The sequence below is a fragment of the Typopeltis vanoorti genome, chromosome 21 (assembly GCF_054136105.1).
Source record: "Typopeltis vanoorti isolate ZY-2024b chromosome 21, IOZ_Tvanoo_1.0, whole genome shotgun sequence".
In the NCBI taxonomy this organism is placed as follows: domain Eukaryota; kingdom Metazoa; phylum Arthropoda; class Arachnida; order Uropygi; family Thelyphonidae; genus Typopeltis; species Typopeltis vanoorti.
Genome location: NC_143569.1, coordinates 29,081,120 through 29,100,842, shown reverse-complemented (window position 1 = coordinate 29,100,842; position 19,723 = coordinate 29,081,120). Strand labels below are relative to the sequence as shown.

Sequence of the window (19,723 nt, the reverse complement as noted above, 5' to 3'; positions counted from 1 at the left end):
TTCTGGATTATGTAACAAAGAAGAAAATGGCAAAAATATATAAAATTAACGAGCCTCCGTAGCTCAGTCAGTATAGATGAAGCCCTTTGGTTGGAAAGACCTGGGTTCGATTCCTGTCAGTGACGTGAGGAACCTTTATCTGGTCTCTTTCGGTGAGTTAGTCGGTTTCATACGGAGGTAGGATTTTTTTTTTTCAACCGGAAACTTGGCTTTTTCTTCCCCCCCCCCCCCCCAGAACAGGCAAACCGGCCCGTGAACATACATCTACAGACATAAGACAGAGATAACCACCTTATCCTCGGAAAGACAATATTTGCACCTTATCCAGGAAGGCATAGAGATAACCACCTTATCCTCGATACGGTAGCATGGTACTAATGCAGATTTACAACATTTTGTGTGTGGGAGCAACATAAAACATGTGTCAGGATGTTTTCATCAAGAAGGATAAAACGTTTACTGATAATGCATTAATATCTAGATTAATATACTTGAAAGACAATTTTGTTGACCAAAATATTTCTCCTTTAATTAGTATGAAACCCTTCTTCTTTCACGGTCATCAACAGGCCTTGAGGCATCTATCACCACCTAGGCCATCCTTGGATTCCCTAATCGTTATCTCAGATAGAGTTGGTTCTCCTGCCTACAGTACTGTATATTTTGTATGCAAACTACGTTCTCGTGACCGGTTTGCTTGTATGCGGATGAAAATCCCCACTTTTCGGGAGAAGACATCCTGGCACCACGTATGAGGCCGGCTAACTCTTCACTTGATAAACCCTCATTAGGGTTCTTCGCGTTCTCGAGGGAATTCGCACGCAGGGGATTTCCAACTGAAGGACATAGTCAAAACCGACTGAGCTACAGAGGCTTTAGTATTAAATCCTTCAGCCATTCTTAATTTTGCTGGAGCTATTCGGAGACCGAGTAGAAACTCAAAATACTAAATAATAGTTTTTGACAAAAAACAAAAAAAAAGTCGTTTGTACTTCCCTATTTCTTGGAGCTAAATAATTATTCTAAAGAAAATAAAAACCCATCAAATCCGCATTGGTATGTGACAAATGTAACTGAATAATATATTTTCTTCAAGAAGAATACTTCAGTGAGAATGTTTGATTTTTTGTTTGGAATAGAAATACATTTTTATCTTCCCAGCGCATATTTTAAGCATTCAGCTGTAACGCCATATAATATTCGGTTATAAAATTTGGAAAAGACTGTCTTTTCAGAAGTTTTTGTTCGACATAATTTGATATCAATATTGAATGTTCATTTGTGAAAAAAAGTGTTTGTCTTTTCAAATGTAAATTACTTTAAAGAATATAATGAGAAATATATACATATATTTAATCAATAACGAACCAGTCTTCTATCTGCTCAATTAATTTTCTCTCTTTAAACTTACCTCAGTATTTATATGTAGAATTAGTGCATTGAACTTAATCAACCTGATTCAGTTGTTCAGAATCACAAATATTTGTAATTCAAATTATTACAAATACCGAAAATAAAATAATTAATAATTTTGATATAAAGACGCCATCTTCCAACGTCTGCGCATGACTATTTCCACTGGTGCTGCCCCCTATTGCCAGCAGATAGAGAATCATTAGAAAACAATGGCATTCATTTATTTGATACTTATGTCCAATTAGCTCCTTTCTGAAGCGCTGCTTGTAATTATTTCTGTATTAATGTCAAATTAATTCGCTAGTGAAAAGCGCTTACCTCCTGTTGACTCTTGTATTACAAGGCCATCATCTCTTCTCCAAGAAACGACGGAGACATATTCCTTGACAAAGCTAGGCACGTGACATCTCATAACGGCTGTGTTGCCCTTGGTAACGAACACATCATAGACTTGAGCTTCATAGTATTGCACCACGGCTGGAAGAGGAACAACAGAAGACATTAATATCATGAGGGTGACAAATTACCATTTAGATTACTCTGTACGTTCGTCTTGTAATCTCACTCTCTCTCTTTCTCTCAACTGAGCTAAATTAATTTCATCTATCTATCACGTTTTAGGGGTCGCGTCGTTTCCTAAATCAACGAGGACATTACCCACTTCTGTGTCAATAGTGGCCGGCATGAAATACGATCTTACGTGTGCACGAGCCAAGTCGCACGACTGTTACTCTTATTAAAAATCAATCTTATCTCATTGTTCACCTCGTAAAGAAGCCCTTCCCCTCTCTGCCATCCCCGTTTCCATCATCTCCGGTTTGCTATCAGAACGATACACACTGATACTCGAGTTGGGTTCGCCATCGCGTTATCAAGAGAGTCTTTTGGCAAAGTTCCAAGTCTGTCACTGATCTGAGATCATATGCAGAAAATTTTAAAGTTTTCTCTGCCTGGCGAAGATTTTTACGTCCGCGCTAAGGAAAACTCCGGCAGGGAAGTGATGACGGTATTGACGATTTACAAAGGCGACAGAGAGCGGAAGCATGGTCGTCAACGAATAAAGACATGCAAATCACGCGGAAAAACGCATGATTTGCATTTTTTTCCTAGAACGGAATAAAAATCTATTAGCTGTACATCATGAATATGTTGGCCAAAGGGAGAGCCTCGAGGTACATTAACTGGGAAAGCACACCCCCTTTATCATTTACATTCAACAGATATGTCGATGTAATTGTGCTGGCATGTGGAATTGAATTTTGAATCAGTTTTAGAAGTTAGAATGTGAGAAAGGGGAGGCATTTGACTATTCGAAGTATCTACATGAGAAAGACAGATATGAAAATCTCATTTAACAGTTACGTATAATAGGTTACAGAACTGAGTCTTGATTAGAAAATACTAATACTAATGATTAAAAAACAAAAAAACCGACCAGCTAAAATCTTTTTTTTTTTTTTTTTTTTTGCTTCGAACTTAACAGATTACTGTTTAGTAGGTTCTTACTGAAGAAGCTGATCATTGTTGCTTTTTAACTAATCCAGTTTATTAGCCGGAAAATAGATGCAATTTCGAAAATGATTTCTCCAAATTTAAATTGTTGTTTGAGAAGCATGCGCTGTTGCATTAATGGCACTGGTTCACAAATTAAAATCTGAAAAAGTGGGCTGTTTTTTTCTATTTTTTTTGCGAAATGAAAAATAATAAGAAGAAAATGCCTTCATTAGTTTTAACATCAGAATTGATGAAAGAACATTAAAACTCTGCACTCAAGAACTCAAGGATGTGTTAAACTCGAATGGTGTCATGATTAATTAAAATGAAAAGGATGGTTTGCATTTCTTCTGCACTTGGTAACCGGAAATACAGAGACTGAGAAATGGAAATCATTTAAACCTTCAGGATTTTTTCAGCACCGAACGGTCCTTACTCTAGTTACACGATAGATATTTTTGTGATGGGTAAAGTAGTGTTCTCACGTGTAGTGACAACTTGGCTCGTTGTCACTACACGTGTCCTTGTGAAAAAAAAAATCTGGGATAATGAAAGCTAAGGGAGTGGCAGAAGCCTGCCTGGTTATTTGAAAATCATACGACTCAATACTATTGATTTGTATCTCATTCGATTCGACACTTGATAGACTTCCATCGTCAAACAAAATTCACATTCTTATAGAATCACTAAAACTGCATTCGCAGTACAATTCACTTTGAACGAAATCGTGTTTTTCTAATAAATACGTGACTTGTATGGGGAATAGAAAATACTTATTGCATGTTTCACTGATCGCACGGACGTAGACTTTATATTAAGTTTCCTGGCAAATCCGACGTTGGCTTTTGTCTGGTTAAATGAATAGTTTCTAAAAATACATCTATGATCTGCTATGGAAACAAGACTTCTGTCACAATAGACATGGTGTCGAAACGTCAGCAGATTGAGAGCAAACCTGTGAAATTTGATACCAGTTATTGAATTAATACCGGAAATCTTCTTATTTATACCATTCAAAACAGTCAAGCTGACTTTGAAAACAATACACACAAAAAAATCTTAGCAATCTTTGTCTTTTTTTTTTTTTAAATGAAGATTTATTTTACAGAACATCCTGCCTATATATTTGACAATTATAGTAACTAAAGATGGTTATTTTTTATTATAGTAAAAGTTTTTAGTAAAACAATAACGAAGATTAATCCATCTCTGAGGTTATTTTGCGGCCGCCAGTTGCCCAAGCAACTGGAGGACATATACGGTCAGTCCGTTAGGAATTTTAGACACTTATTACATAACTGAAGATTTTTTTCCAAGAAAACCTTGCGTACGGTTGTTTAACTCTGGTCATATTTTAATTCGATATTAAATGATTTTAGTTTTGAATTACTTCGGTCGTTAATCTCACCTGTCCCTGGATTAATTGATACAGGAGAACTCCTTCGTAGTTCATTTGGTATCAACGATGCTCTTTGATTGGAAAGACCTGGATTGGAATCTCATCTAGGACTCAAAAAACCTTTATAAGGCTTTTTTTTTTTTTCAGCTGAAGTCTGTACGAAATCGATCTCGTACAGACTTTTTAATTCCATAAAATAGATAAACCTGCTACAAGAACACACGCGATTTGGTGATGGTTTTTCCCTTTTCAGTCGTTTCCGACCGTAGGTGACTTTGTAGGCATTGCCCACAAAGTGTTTCTGGTGAGAGTTGTACAGGGTAGTTCACCATTGCTTTCCCTCAACCCCCACTCCCAATTTTATCCGGGCTCGAGATCGGCATATGGCTGGGACATATTCATGACTGTAATCCATGTGTTTTAACAGGACCGGTTTGCCTGTTCTAGGGGGGGGGGACAAAACCAGACTTTCCTGGTGAAAAAACCCTCTACCTCCATATGAGACCGGCTAACTCACCTTTCGTCGAAAGACGACCAGATAAAGGTTCCTCTCGTCATTGACGGGAATCGAACCGAGGTCTTTCCGACCAAAGGGCTTCGTCTTTACTGACTGAGCTACGGAGGCTCACATGCAATTTACAGACATAATCTATTAGCTTCATAGCAGTTGCTTGGTCATAATTCCAAAACAACTTAACTGATAATGCAGCTCAATTTAACAATGTCAACATTGCCATCGACCACACATACATGATATTGTAACCATGCGACTGGTTTCTGTTGGCGACGGAACATCAGAGCACGAAGAGATAACTAATTCTAAGCATCGAATGGAAGATACAAGTGAATCTGCATGATAATAACAGGATTTAATGTTTCTCACATTTACTTCAGACTATTCTGTAAGCAACGATTTTGCTTAATAGCAATACTATCAATAAAATGAACTAGGAACCTTAAAATATTTTCATGTTGTTTTTTTTTTTCATATGAATTCTATTTCGACTTGACTGAATCATATATGTAAATTTCGCATTGATATCAAAGCAGTGTGGGGATAATAATAATTTCATCTGCAATCGAGAATTGTTCGCAACTGACTTGATGTTGGTTGGTTGGAGCGTATCGACCACAGAAAAAAAACGCCGCTTCCCGGGTAATAAAAAAAAAATAAGCTTAGTTCATCTAAACTGGGCCAAAGTGCACGTTGATCAGAAGAATAGTGGAATATATTAATACTCACTGACGAAAGTAATTTAATTTGCATGGATCCGATGGCCAATATTTTTGTCAGGGCGAAGAAAGTGAAAATTCCATTATGATTGCTGGAGACAGATGATATGGAGATGCTGCGCAGCTAGCGAAGGCTTCATTTTTTTAAATTACACAAGGTGAAAAGATCTAATATGATCTAGTCGTCAGCGCTCTTATTTTCCCAAAGGAAAATTGGAACGTTAGTAGAGCAGTGACGATATTTGACAAAATCTTTTCTGGCTCGGCAAAAATATCCGCGCGGCTCGATTGCATGAATTCTGAAAGAATAAATCTATTAATAAAAGTGAATGCGAAAAACTAATCAGAATTTTAAGGAATGCATTCAGTGGCTTAACTGCATTTAAACTTAGTTATCATAATAAACAAGTATGGCACGAATTACCCCCTTTTTTTTTTTTTTTTTTTACAAATTTTTGATTACTTTGTGTTATATGCAATTTTCTGTTCTTAAAATAAATCTCAAACCAGGCGGTTGACATAGAAAAGTTTACTTTATTAATACTACACACACACACACACACACACGCATATATATATATATATATATATATATATGGAAAGCTTTTTTTACCTTGGGTGTAATATACGTTAAAGATACCAAGAATTTTTATATACATGGTTTTAATCCTTTTTCTCAAGTGAGCAAATGCTTGCAATATATTCACGTCTGAGCTATTTGTATATAGAGGCTAATAACTTCATATCATTGCCTTAGTATGTATCCCATAATGTAAAGCACACCCCCTTTCAGGCGTGTATAATGCAATGCATAATATGACTTCTACATTACTTCAACTTTGGTATCTCTCCCGGATCTAACTCCCACTGAAGAGACCTCAATAAAGGTCGAAACCGGTTTGGGTAGTGACACTTCCCATTATGCATTGCATTATACACGCCTGAAATGGGGGTGTGCTTTGCATTATGGGATACATACTAAGGCAAGTGATATGAAGTCATTAGGCCTCTGTATACAAAGCTCAGATGTGAATATATTTCACATTCAAAACTTTGTTTGGCTCACTTGGGAAAAGGATTAAAACCAATATATAAAATTTCTTCGTATCTTTAACATATATATATGTGGAAAGTTTTATAACTTGGGTATATTATTTATTCAAGATACCAAGTAATTTTATATAAACTTGGTTTTTAATCCTATTTCCCAAGTAAGCAAAAAGTTTGCTCCTGCACGTAGTGCAAGGCAACTCGTGGTAAAGGTGGGTACAGCTCTGATCACTTTCCTGAGTATTTTTCCCTTAATGTAAAGCACATCCCCTTGCGGAGATGTATGATGCTAAACATTAAAGACAATGGTCACTACCCATACCGGTTTCTAAAATAAACTTTTCATTTTCTATGTCTATTATATATAATCCTTTTTTTTTTTTTACGATTTTAGAAAATCTTTTCATGTGATAGTTTTTCAAAAAATACCACACTAAGTATGATTCTTTTTCAGTTTTCAGTATGATCAGAACGTTTCAGATTGACCACCAGATGACGCTCTTGTAGTTAGTAAAAAATTCTCGATTCTCCCTCCATTAGAAATGGCCGATTTAAAAAAAAAATAATAAAATAAATAAATAAAAACGCATGCGCATAAGTTCTGGTTTGGAAAAAACTATCACTCAAACATTTCGTATGTTAAATATTGCTTTTCAAGAAGAATCAATGATAAAATGATTCAGAAATTTGCAAAACTAGTTTCACAAGTTTTCAAAAGTGTATTGACATTTTTGAGTTGCTGTTCATGGACGTTTATAGGGGATTTTCAATAGAAAGCGAATTTTTTTTCCATCTTTCAAACCATGCAAACGGGCCAGAAAAACACCCTTAATTTAAAGACATAACACAATATCCTCATAACCTTAGCTGCTTCAGCCGTAAATCTAAAACAAGCTACCAACTGTTCAACGAACAGCATGCGTTACAAATTCGTCTCAGTGGGTTAACTTCTGACCGACATTTTTTTTTTTTCTCTGTTCAGATGTTCTGATACATCTATGGAAAATTCAGCTGTGAAAATTATCGGAGATTGATTATTCCACCACGACAATGCTCCCTCCCATTCGTCTTTTTCAGTATAGGAAGTCATAACCAAATCAGATAAAAATGACGGGTATTAGTTTCTAACGCGTTTTACTCTCCCTTCCCCATCTCGGATGTGTTTTGAGTCAATCCTCTTAATTAAAAATGCTAACTTTAAAGTGAACGTTTCAGTTCAAGTTTTACGCTATCCGTTACAAAATTATTAAGGCTTAATATAAACTCTTATTTACAATAAAAATAACAAAAAAATATAAACATTTGTACCTTACCTTTAAGATTGAGTTCAAAAATTTGATAATAATAGGGGAGGGAATGAAGGGAGTACTAGAATGTATTTTAATAGTTTTTGCTGCATCCTTTGCAGCAAAATGAAGAATAAAATATCCTCCTTAATTACACATAAATCATAACAGCTAATGTAAGTAGCAAGAAAGCAATTTTTCATTTATTGTCTCTTGATTTAGGCAGAAGTCTAACCTGGAAGCTTTTTTTGTTGCATACATAATATTTAGTTTCGTTTATTCCAGTAATGAAAATCTATCCCAATATCACTATGTAATTTTTACCAGTTCAAAAATTTTCGTTTTACCAACTACCCATCGAGTGGGATGTAGAGAATCATTCCAAGTTTGGAAACACCTGCCTTAGATGAAGAAAGATCATTAAGGAAAAGGTGACATTGGTGTGCTATTGGCCTCATTACGTCGATCTTCAGCACTAACTACTACCAACTTTGTAAACAAGTAAGAAAACTGTCTTGGTAAGACTTGTTCAATTGTCATCGAGGGAAACAGCATCGAACCAATTACGAGTTCGTTCGCATGAATGCATAGCTTTAACATCGACTGGTTGGTTTCTTACGAAGTTCACCTTTATCATATTACCCTTTGGTGCTATTGCATTATTTGAAGATTGGTTCAATCTTTTTTGATATGATATCTGAGTTATTTATCAAGACAAAGTTTCACTTACTCATTACATCAAGTCGTTTTTTCAACTTCAGCTTTCTTCTTTAACCCCATTCTGACTCAAACGTAAAGTTAATAATTCATCGCCAAACGCTCGAAATATTGCGTGAATGCTAACTTCAATTCCGCCGGTTACTTAAAGGGAAATGGTGTGTTACAAAGTCCATTAAAATGTCCTCATCTCGACTGCATATTGCTAGTGATGGCGTGACTAGTTGTAGGGTGGACTAATGTCTTGTGGTAAGCCAATGAGTTATATTTCTGGACATTTAGGACACGCGCAAAACTCGCCATTAATTGACGATTAAAGTTTACATCAACTAACTTTTTTTTTTTTTTTAATCACACACATTTAGTAAAACAGATAATGCGAAAAGGAACACTTAAGGTTAATTGAAATTAGGATCGGCCATTCCTTTTGTAAGCATATTAGGGAGCTCCACCTCTTTGCTCGATTCACTGCACATCCAAATGATGTACAGTGGTAGTGTCGACAATAACAACAACCGAAGATTGATTAATATAAACCACTGTTGTTCAAATCACTTGTTAAAACAGTTTACTGTTCTAATAAGAACAGTAAACTGTTATTGTTAGAACATATACTACAGTTCCCGAGATTAAGCGATTAGCGCCCTCTAACAGCCTGACAAGAATTAGCTCTTAGTGTATTATATAGCTATAGGTAACATATTCGCATTAAAGAAAAATAAAAGCAGGTCTGAAATCATCTGTGCATTCGGAAAGATAACTCCGACAAAATCGATTGAGTCCTCTTAGCGATACTAAAGAACATAATGCAGCTTTCTAATTTCAGGAAACAGCTTAAAGATACTATATTGATCTAAAAGCCATAGCAACTAGTACCCGTGATGCCCGATGTTTTTGAAAACCTGAGTTCCAATAGCGCGTCTCGGTCGGAAGGAGCGTTTCTAAGGTGTTTTTCTACTGAGATGAATTAGTCGGTGACAGGGCTTTTCATTGAAAATCAAACCAACCGATAAGAGCATACACACACACACACTCTGATAGGCTTAGCTAGATACGGTGATAGAATTACCTATCCTATCACAGCATCAATTAGCTTTATGAAAATCTAAATTAGTCTTGACATACCATTAGACATAGCATGTTGGTGGGATATTTTGATCTGTCGATATAAGTTAAACAGGAAAGGGCCAGACTGCAGATCAATTGGGCAATATAGAACAATTGGTTTTACATCCAACAAATACCACACAGGTCCTCTAAATTGTTTAAATACTTATGAATCTAGCACGTTACTGTTGCACGTTTATCGTGGCTCATTTGGAGGGAGGCTTACCACCAAGAGGACCAATATCATATAACTAAGTAATTGCAAAAAAAAAACGCATTTTTGCACATCTAAATACGGCATTTAAATCGAAAATATAATATCTACTGTTCTCACTATTTCAAGTGATAGTTAATTGTTTGGCGCCAAATCTTGGCACAGAGACCATTAATTCATTTAGAATCGCTATTACTGCCAACTATGACAATTCTCTTACAATACGATTTACTGATAACAAACATTCTTTCAAAGTCCTTTATGTCAAAATATTAAGTCAACTTATGTGTTAAATGCAAATGTTTTAAAGTTTTTAAAACAACAGATTCCCGAATAAACTAATGATATTTACAAATATAACAAATATGCATTTTTTCTATTAATATAGATTTGTCAAATTAGGCCTCAAGATTAGATATCAGCGTAACATTCAATGGACCGATATTATGAATCCAGCCATATTTTATTGACAAATAAAATATAAAAGTTTAAAAATTTACCAGAGAGCTTACGGGAATAAAACCTTCGTCATAGGAATTAACTGGGCTTGAACTACTTATAAGAACACGAACTCTACCCAGAAGCCAGTTTATTCGTCTTTTAATAGTGCATTGATTAAGTTCCAGTGGCCTGAAAACTGTTTTGAACTGTTGATTCTCATCAGAGACCGGGCAGAAACCTGAGGACGAAAACCCTCTGTTCAATACCATAGCGAAAGGAAAGTCATTTTGTCTCTACTCTTCATTATCAGTGTAATTTCTGATAGCTATCAGTATAACTTTTATTGTACTAAGCGTACCTTGTAGTAATAGGATAGTTTCCAGAACAGTAGTAACTATTTCATTATTATTTTTTAATATGTTATTATTATTATTATTATTTGATGTTTTAACTGGCCTCTGTTTTGTTGTATTCTATCACATAGACTGTGTGTGTGTGTGTGTGTGTGTGTGTGTGTGTGTGTGTGTACGTACGTACGTAAATATATTTCTCTACATCAATCAATATATATATTAGACGGATACACGAGATGGGATGTTAATGGAGACTGATACGTTTTCCTGTGTTTCATATCACTTAGGAACACACTTCCGAAAACGTACAATTAATGGAAGCTGCTAAGAACAGAGTCTATTTTTCATAGCAGAAACTTTCTCTGTTGCATTCAATCAACGTTTCACCATCTGATATAACTTTTATTGTCGTTCTTGTTTATGTCGTACCCCTTAAGCTTTCTGGATGGTGGAAATATGTTCAACGTGAGCAACTAAGAGTCTCAAAGGCTTCTAGAAGGAGCGCTACTTTAATCGTAGCGGCTTGTCATTTTCAATTTCCGTTATTTCATCAGTTACTGCTTTCCTTCTTCTAGCCAATGCTTCCTCCTCGCGTGATCTTTAGTTCTGTTCACACAGGGAGCAAACAATAGCCAACCCCAACCTATCAAATGTCAATTTAGCGATCCAGGAACCTCGGCGATAGCTATGTAAGCAAGAAATGAAGTGCGAAGTCGGAAATTTTCAGCACAAATAGTATTGATTCTCTGGAGAGCGTGCGAGAGAGGCACCTGAGGGAGAGTGCCAGCCTATATCTCAGCACGCTTATTTAAACAGTTAGCCCCTTTGTTCGCGAGACTCGACTCGAATAAATGTCAACGTCTTAGTTTTCTTCGAATGTGCTATCTGCGTTCGAAATGTGAATTGCAAAATTCGGTGTGCATGAGTTGCCCGAGAAAACAGAAGCGATACCATTTCGTTGTGATTGTTAAAACCAGGTATTGGCCAGTTTACTCTCTAGGTGGCTCTGTATATATCTTGTTATTGTCGAATGTTAACCTTTTAAGGAAACTCTACTTTACTTTTGTTGTTAGGACGGCAACGATTATAAATTCTTTCAAAATCAATTTGAGTGCATGGTTAACATTTTAACAGTTACATTTCTTCTTGGGAGGGAAAGAACAATTAAAGGACAAATTTACACACATTTAGAAGACATTACCAGCAATAAAAAAAGTACATTATCAAATGAGCGTGTTTTATTATTAGTATAGGTGAGACCAGGTCAGAAGACGTGAGCGTTATTCTTTATTCTAGAACAGTAGGTCCTAAACCTTGAAAGTCCTGGGTTCATTTTTGTCATAATATGAGAAGTGCATTTATAATGGCTGTTGATCTAAAGGGAAGTAACTGAACTTATAAGGGGAAAGGATTTCTTTACCGGAGACGGGTTTCTTTATCTTTCAGAAAGCAGTCTTGAGTTGAGTTCTTTACTCGTCGAAATTAAAAATGTTGCAGTAGTGAATTGTTTAGATCACACCAAAGCAACGAAGCAAGTGTATTAATTATGAAACTCTATGTGTTCTTTAAGGGAGCACAAGAACCAAGAACTGATTCTTAAACTGCAGGTTTCATTCGTGAAGCCATTTTTAAGTTATAAACTAAGATCTGTTTAAAGAAATAGTAACTAGATAATACTCGAATTTAGGCGAGCGCAGCTCTGAAATGTTACCTGTTTGATGACGTTATTTATTGACATATGTATACACTGTCTCCCTTAGAAGTGATAGAGTATATTCCATATTTTTATGAAAGTTGTTGTGGATATGTAAATATAGAAGGATAACAACACATTCATCTTATTCTGCTAACATTATAAACACGCATACAGATAAACCGCACATTCGCCTTAAATAAATGAACTATTTTATTATATTTAGAGAGATTAGGACATGTGGAAGTAAAGTAAAACAAATTGTGTAGTCATTTATTCATTGACATAACCTCAAGACAGTTTTATTTTATATTTTTTAACTAGAAGTGATATGAATTCCTCACATTTCTTACATTAGTATACTGATTATCTCTTAGAGCTATCTGAAAAATAATCTTTCTGACTTTTGCTATCAAACTAAGGTTTGAAGTATTTAAATACTTCATTTCGGAAAGTATGAAATATATACTCCTTCTGTTCAACAAGAAACCGAACTTTTGATAGAAAATAAAACACAGGCCAATTATAATTATTCAAATCATTTATTTCAATCAATATACTCTCCCTCAGCTTCGATACAGCGTTTGGCACGGTCAATTAATTCTTTAAATGAGTTTTTTTTTTTATATTGGTTTTGGGATACTGTTGAGGGTCGTGGTTACTGCCGCTTGAACGTTTTCATTGGTGTTGTATCGCTTTCCTTTCATCGGCAAATGAAGTCGGGGGTAGAGAAAGAAGTCACAGGGTGCTAAATCAGGTGAATACGGCGCGAGTGATCAAACACACAAATTTTGTTTTTGCTCAAAGACTGTCTCACAATGTTCGAACGATGAGATGGTGCATTATCGTGCAAAAGTGACCAGCTGTCTGCATCAGAATATTATTGCCGTACGCGACGAATTCTGGCTATCAATCGCTTCAAAACTTCGAGATAAAACTCGCCATTGACCGTTTGACCAGGCGGAACGAATCCTTTTGTGGATACTGCCCTTATAATCGTAGAAACAAATTAGCATTGTCTTTACTTTTGAATTCTCCAAGCGACTTTTTTTCGGATGCCCCTCTTCTGGTGGTCTCCACTCAGCGCTCTGGCGCTTTGTTTCGGGCTCATACTCAAAACACCACCTTTCATCACCAGTAAAGATCGTTTCAAGGAAGTTTGAGTCCTTACGAGCGGTTTTAAAGAGGTCCTTGCAGTGTTCAATTCGATACACTTTTTGGTCTTCGGTCAACTTGTGGGGAATAAATCGCGAATTCAATTTACGAAGGCCCAAACTCTCAGTCAAAATGTTATGTATAGTTGATTTTGGAATCCCCAATTCATCTTCAATCAATCTAATGGACGATTTCGGGTTTTCTTTGATGAAATCACACACGTTTTGGATGCTAACTTCGCTCAGTCCAGTTTTTGGACGGCCCGGCTTTTCGTCGTCCTCAAGCGTCTCACGACCACTTTGAAATCGCTTAAACCACTCATAAACTTGAGATAAGCATTCATCGCCGTATGCTTTTTGAAGCATTTGACGTGTTTCGGTAACACGCTTACCAAATTTAGCACAAAAGTCAATCTCAGCTTTCGGTTTGAAACTTTTTTCCGACCGTTGGTCGAAACACACTGTCACTCTTGGCACTATAACTCGGCTTCTAATGAAACAAATGTCATAAACAGTTGACATTTGTTTGAACTGATGAAGGTTGCCGGTTTCGACAACAAAAAAGATACAACAGGTTGCGCCACTAGTTTCTTCTATTTTCGAAAAGATCGGTTTCTTTTTGGACAGAGGGTGTATATTTCGAAAGATGGATACCAAGCATGTACAGATTTTTAGACAGTAAGTCGATCAAATTTTATGTGACACACTCTCGAAATTAGGAAAGTCTCAACATGGCACCACGCACTGTAAACTGATATGGAAGTATAGCCTATAAAAATAGACCCGTGATGTATTCTATTTTTTACTCACGCTGAGACATAAAAATTTTCTGACAAAAAAGAAAAAAAAAACTACCCATTTCGTCTCAGTTTCCTGATATAAATCTTTCACATATGAAAGATATATATCAAATTTATTTCGTAAAATAAGTTGTTTGACAACTCTCTTTCGTCAAATATTTCTAGCAAAAAATTAAAGCCTCCTCTGCATCTTTCCAGTGAGCTGCCTTTTTTAATGCAACTCATTTGATGTACTTCGGCTCATCGAACTGCCTTCTCCATAGTTCGAAATATGTTCAACAAACCATTCCTTCTGTATACCGCTATTGTTTATACGGTAGTTAGCGAAGAATTTAATATTGGTAGAACAAATTCGTATGATATTCTGTTTTTATATTTAAAGATCAATTCGTTGTTTAATGGATTAGTTCATTAACTGTTCTATTAACGATGCAAATATAAGAAAACAGTAAGTGACATTGCATACAGTTAAGACAGGTCATAACGGATGCTCAGAGAAGTGATAGCTGATGGTAATCTCATGTTACGGACATTATTAGTGGATTTGTTGTCACAGATAGACGGTACTCGAGAGGTTCCAGTCGCGTGTCAAATTCTTGCTTTCTCGAGGACCATGAATTTATAATTTCCATGCAATGTTCAAAAAATAACCACCTTGAAGGTAGCGTCTGAATAAATTCTTTGGTCCGATACTTTTTTAAGAATGGATGCCCGACAAAAACTAATCCTAACATTTATCTGCGCTATTATTTAGTAAAGATGAATACTGAAGGTAACGCTGTCAATTCCATACAGGGAACTTTAGTAATCTTGTGTTTAGTTTAAGATCATTACTAGAAGTGTTATTTGTAGCTTTCTCATAATAATGACACCTCTGAGGTTATGGTGGAACCATATAATCGGCACACAGTGCCCTTTCTAGTGGCAAAATCTAATAATGAAAGTGTGTAACATAAAACTACATTTGATATTTGATAAGTGAAAGAGAAATACAAGCATATGCAAATCGGGTTAATCAGAGGAGGAAGACAGAAAAAAAGTAACACTTTATGTTGGTAATTTGTGTGTGTGTGTGTGTGTGTGTGTGTGTGTTTAAATTAAAAATTAATAAGCTAATTCAACCGATTTTAATAAAGACTAGTATATACACTGCTTGGAAAGCAGTCAACGGACACTACAGTGTGAGAAACAAACAACATGGCGCCCACTTTAATAAGATGTAGGACCTCCTTTCGCTGCAATAACTGCAGCAGTCCTAAGGGAAATATTTTCCACAGGTGTACCACAGTGATCAATGAGATTTTTTGACCATTCTTCCTGTAGGCATATAATGAGGTCCTGGACTATTATGAAGCGGACGTCCCTTGTCGTCATTCGACGCTCCAGATCATCCCACGATGTTCAATACGGTTGAGATCAGGGCTCTGTGGAGGCCAGTCAAATGTGTTGACGTTCATGTCCACAAACTATGCAGTTACAACAGAAACTATATGACATGGTGCATTGTCTTACAGAAGACAATGGTCAGTTCCGTAAAAACGTTGCAAAGTTGCATTGTCCAGAATGTCCGGATATCTCTCGAAGTTCAATGTTCGTGGCACCAAAAACAGAGGTCTGAGGCCCAGGAAAAACAGGACAGGCATACCGTCACACAGCCACCTCCCAATTTCTTAGTTGGGGTTACGCACTCTGGTAAGACATTCAACGAGTCGGCCAAAGAATGGCAGTTTCATATAATATCTTTCGTAGCACCCTACGGTGACGTTCACCGAGTGTGGTGGGTCATTCAATGCGGGTAGTACTTGCAGTTGACTCCCTGCGCTTCCATCTCGATATGGTATCGGTGATTGCTGATTTGTCAAGAGTTTACTGAATAGATATATCCTGGAACATGGCATTCTATGACAAGTCCTCTTTCAAACTCCGTCAGTTCGCTTCTCGCAGCTATATCACCCGGACACAGTTGCACTGACTTGGGGGCATCACATTCCTCCAGTTTATACCGGATACAAACACTTGACCTGTTACATAGCACGATGTACCTTGCCCATGTGTGTGTCCGTTAACTTTTATCCAAGCAGTGTATTTTGTATATTCTATCAGCTGGTCAGTTTCAGGGTCATGATAAAATCCAATATGTAAATGTCCAAACAGTATCCAAATAAATAAATAATATGCTATCATTTCGAATTATTTTTACAATTTTGCGATTAATGATAGTCTGATTCAATCCGAAATTGTGAGATATCCATAAATATAGTAAAGATCTGATCCTAAATACTAAACTGCATTCCATGCTTATCTGACTAGCGCGCCATGATTATTTTGAATCGTTGGAAATATTTTTGTTTAATTTCACTTATGAAAACGTTCCGATTTCGTTGAAGGCCATTTTATGGTTTTCATTGAGTAAACAGTGAATGTGGTGCAATGTAATATGCCTGTTTCGTAATGAAATAATCAGAGCCCTCTTACAGCAACATTCAGAAATAAATATATTGTAGTCCTGGTCATGCAGTGGAAGCCTCTCTCTTTAAATAATTACTATATCCCACAGTAATAGAAAGAAAGAAAAAAACATTAATTCTTGCTTTATTTTAAAATTTTTTGTCGGCATATGTTGGGTATTGACATAATGACTTTCCCGTAACACATTTCTTTTTCGCAACAGTCAAGTTTCGTACGATATAATAAACTGATGATTGGAGAAACACATTCTGCATCATTTCATTTAGTGATGAGCGATGTATTTACGTAGAGTAATTGTATTATAATCTTAATGAAGAGATACGCATTGAACGTTTGTGATATTCAGTTTACATATTCAGCATACAAGACATAAACCGGTTGCTTTCGTATGAATCAAAGTAATCCAAGTTCGTAAGAAACAGGTAAGAGAATGATTAGCGAATATGTTATTATTCGGAGTTGACTTTAAATAATAGCATATCCATTAATCAATCTCGGACTTGTTTCTATAACATGTTTTTTTTTTTTGTTCGTCTAGTGCGAAAACAGGAGACTATTTAGATCTTCCGTATGTTAGTAATATGAGTGATTTAATGGGAGGAAAAAATTATCCTCTAAAAAGATATGTCTAGTTTTTATAAATTTTTAGAAATATGAAGAACGATTAATCAAAACAGTATAAGTAGCGTAGATGAATCCTGAAAGATAAAATTTAAATCAGCGGATTTCCAGTTCAATTATGGATAAAGGTGGATATTGCTGTACATGGTACAAGATGTTTTGAAGAAAATGATAATTCTAGATACCACTTCAGATGAAGTTTGCTCGTGGACATAGCTTTGGGTATTAAGCAGAAACCTGAGGTTCGCACGATGATAAGAAAGAACTCATTGATTATATTTAACTGTCATCTATGGAATGGAATCAAAAGATATTTAAGAAAGGTACTGGGGCTACATAAATGCGAGAAGAACATTAATCGGTGGTAGGATTGATTCTATAGTTTCTCTTTTGCTCATTTTCCAAAAGCAAAAGATTTCTCTTTTGTTTTTGGCAAAAGAAAGCCATTCCTTCCAAAGAGAGATGTTGTTCTAGTATAGAAAAAAATATACATGAAAGAACAAAACTTCGGTTACTTTACTATTAGTGGAAAGTTTGATGAAGATCCTCATACATAATAAATGATCATAAAAAAATACTGACCAACTAATTGCAATAGAACGAAGAAAGATCATGATATTAAAGCGTAATGAAAGGTCTTTATTCCAAACGTGATCTAATGTCGGGAATAACTGCCTTCATTAATCCAAACTTTCTTATGGCAATGGAAGAAAAAAACTGATCTAAAAATAACGGAAAAATCTTACGAATTGCATTAAACTAGAGGTGCCAGGCAAAGTAGAAAATGACTCAATATGGATGTCTCTATAACTTCAGCAAATCTTGAAGCAATGGTATATATTGTGGCAAAGATTTGTGTGACTCTTTAGAAATGGCAGAGTATGAATTTGAATTTCCTAAACACGTGAACATTGCCAGGTAAATACAAAGAAGAAATAAATTGGCATGAAGTTAACTGGAGCGCATGTTATAAGAACCAGCCTTTTTAGTAGTCTTTACTAGGACATTTGCTTAGATGGTCAAAGTATATGACTCGAACGAACAATAAGATACTGGTAGATCAGTTTTCCTCCAGGTAATGGAAAAATGGATAAGGGGAGAAAAAGTGACGCATTTACAATGAATTGTTTTAGCAATGGACTAGAAAGAAGCATACAGTGTTATAGTTTTTTTTTATTTCCAACCAGTTTTGATTCTTCTTCTTCTTCTTCCTATCATGGAATATAGGCCATGTGGCCTGTTCCGGTCTCATGCCATCTCTTTCTTGGTCTTCCGATTTTTCTTTTTCCGCTTATTTTGTATCTGTATAATATTTTTGGTAGTCTGCTGTTGTCCATTCGATTTAAATGTTCTAGCCATTTTTGTTTATACTGTCTTATGTAGTAATTAATTGGTTTGATTTTTAGGGATTGTAAGATTTCTTCATTTGTTTTGTGGTCCGGTATATCCAGCTGTTTTTCTGAGGAACTTCATTTCTGCTGTTTGAATTCGTTTTTCATCTTTCCTTTTCATGGTCCATGTTTCGCTTCCGTATAGTAGAGTTGGTTTTGACAAGACATTATGTAGTCTGATTCTAGTGTGTTTTTGTACCAGGGATGGCTTAAATATACTATTTATTATGCCATTTACTTTGACAAAGTTTGATATTTTAGTGTCTATGTCTTTTTCTTCTTCGTATAATAGATCACATCCCAAGTATCTGAAAGTGTTTACTTGTTCTAGTATTGTATTATCTATCACTATTTTACTTCTTATTGGGTTTTCTACTTTGAATGCCATTATTTTTGTTTTTTCTTTGGATATTGTCATATTATATTGCTTTGAGATATCATTTAATGATTTTAATGATCTTTGTAAGTCATCTTCTGATGTAGCTAATACTATTTGATCATCTGCAAATAGTAGTGTATCTGTCTTCATTTGCGGGGTCATTTGTATACCAAATGGGTTATGCTATTTCCAGATTGTTAATATTTCATTTATATATATATTGAAAAGCAGAGGTGAGAGGGTACATCCTTGTCGTACTCCACTTGATATATGTTTCCATTCTGAGGTGTGTTCTAATTTAACTGCTATTTTATTTCCTGTATATATTTCTTGAACCAGTTTTGAATTTATGCACAAATTCAAATTTGTATAAATTTGTTTATCTTAAATGATTGTCAAAAACAACAACAACTAAGGATTAGATAAAGGATATGAAGGTTAAAAGGAAATAAATCTTTTCATTCCTACAAGTATGATTCTGTGATAGTATCAGTGTAATGCATATA

The 19,723-nt window shown here is 35.6% G+C and overlaps 1 protein-coding gene across 5 annotated transcripts in view; it reads right to left on the bottom strand.

Moving 5' to 3' along the window:
* Positions 1 to 19,723, bottom strand: part of LOC150094689 (cell adhesion molecule Dscam1-like) — a 772,561-nt gene that overhangs the window by 498,275 nt on the left and 254,563 nt on the right. For all 5 annotated transcript variants that reach the window (XM_090411389.1, XM_090411386.1, XM_090411388.1 and 2 more), the window contains exon 3: positions 1,735 to 1,893. In XM_090411389.1, the coding sequence (XP_090267515.1) occupies positions 1,735 to 1,893 (159 nt within the window). The remainder of the gene's footprint in view (positions 1 to 1,734; positions 1,894 to 19,723) is intronic.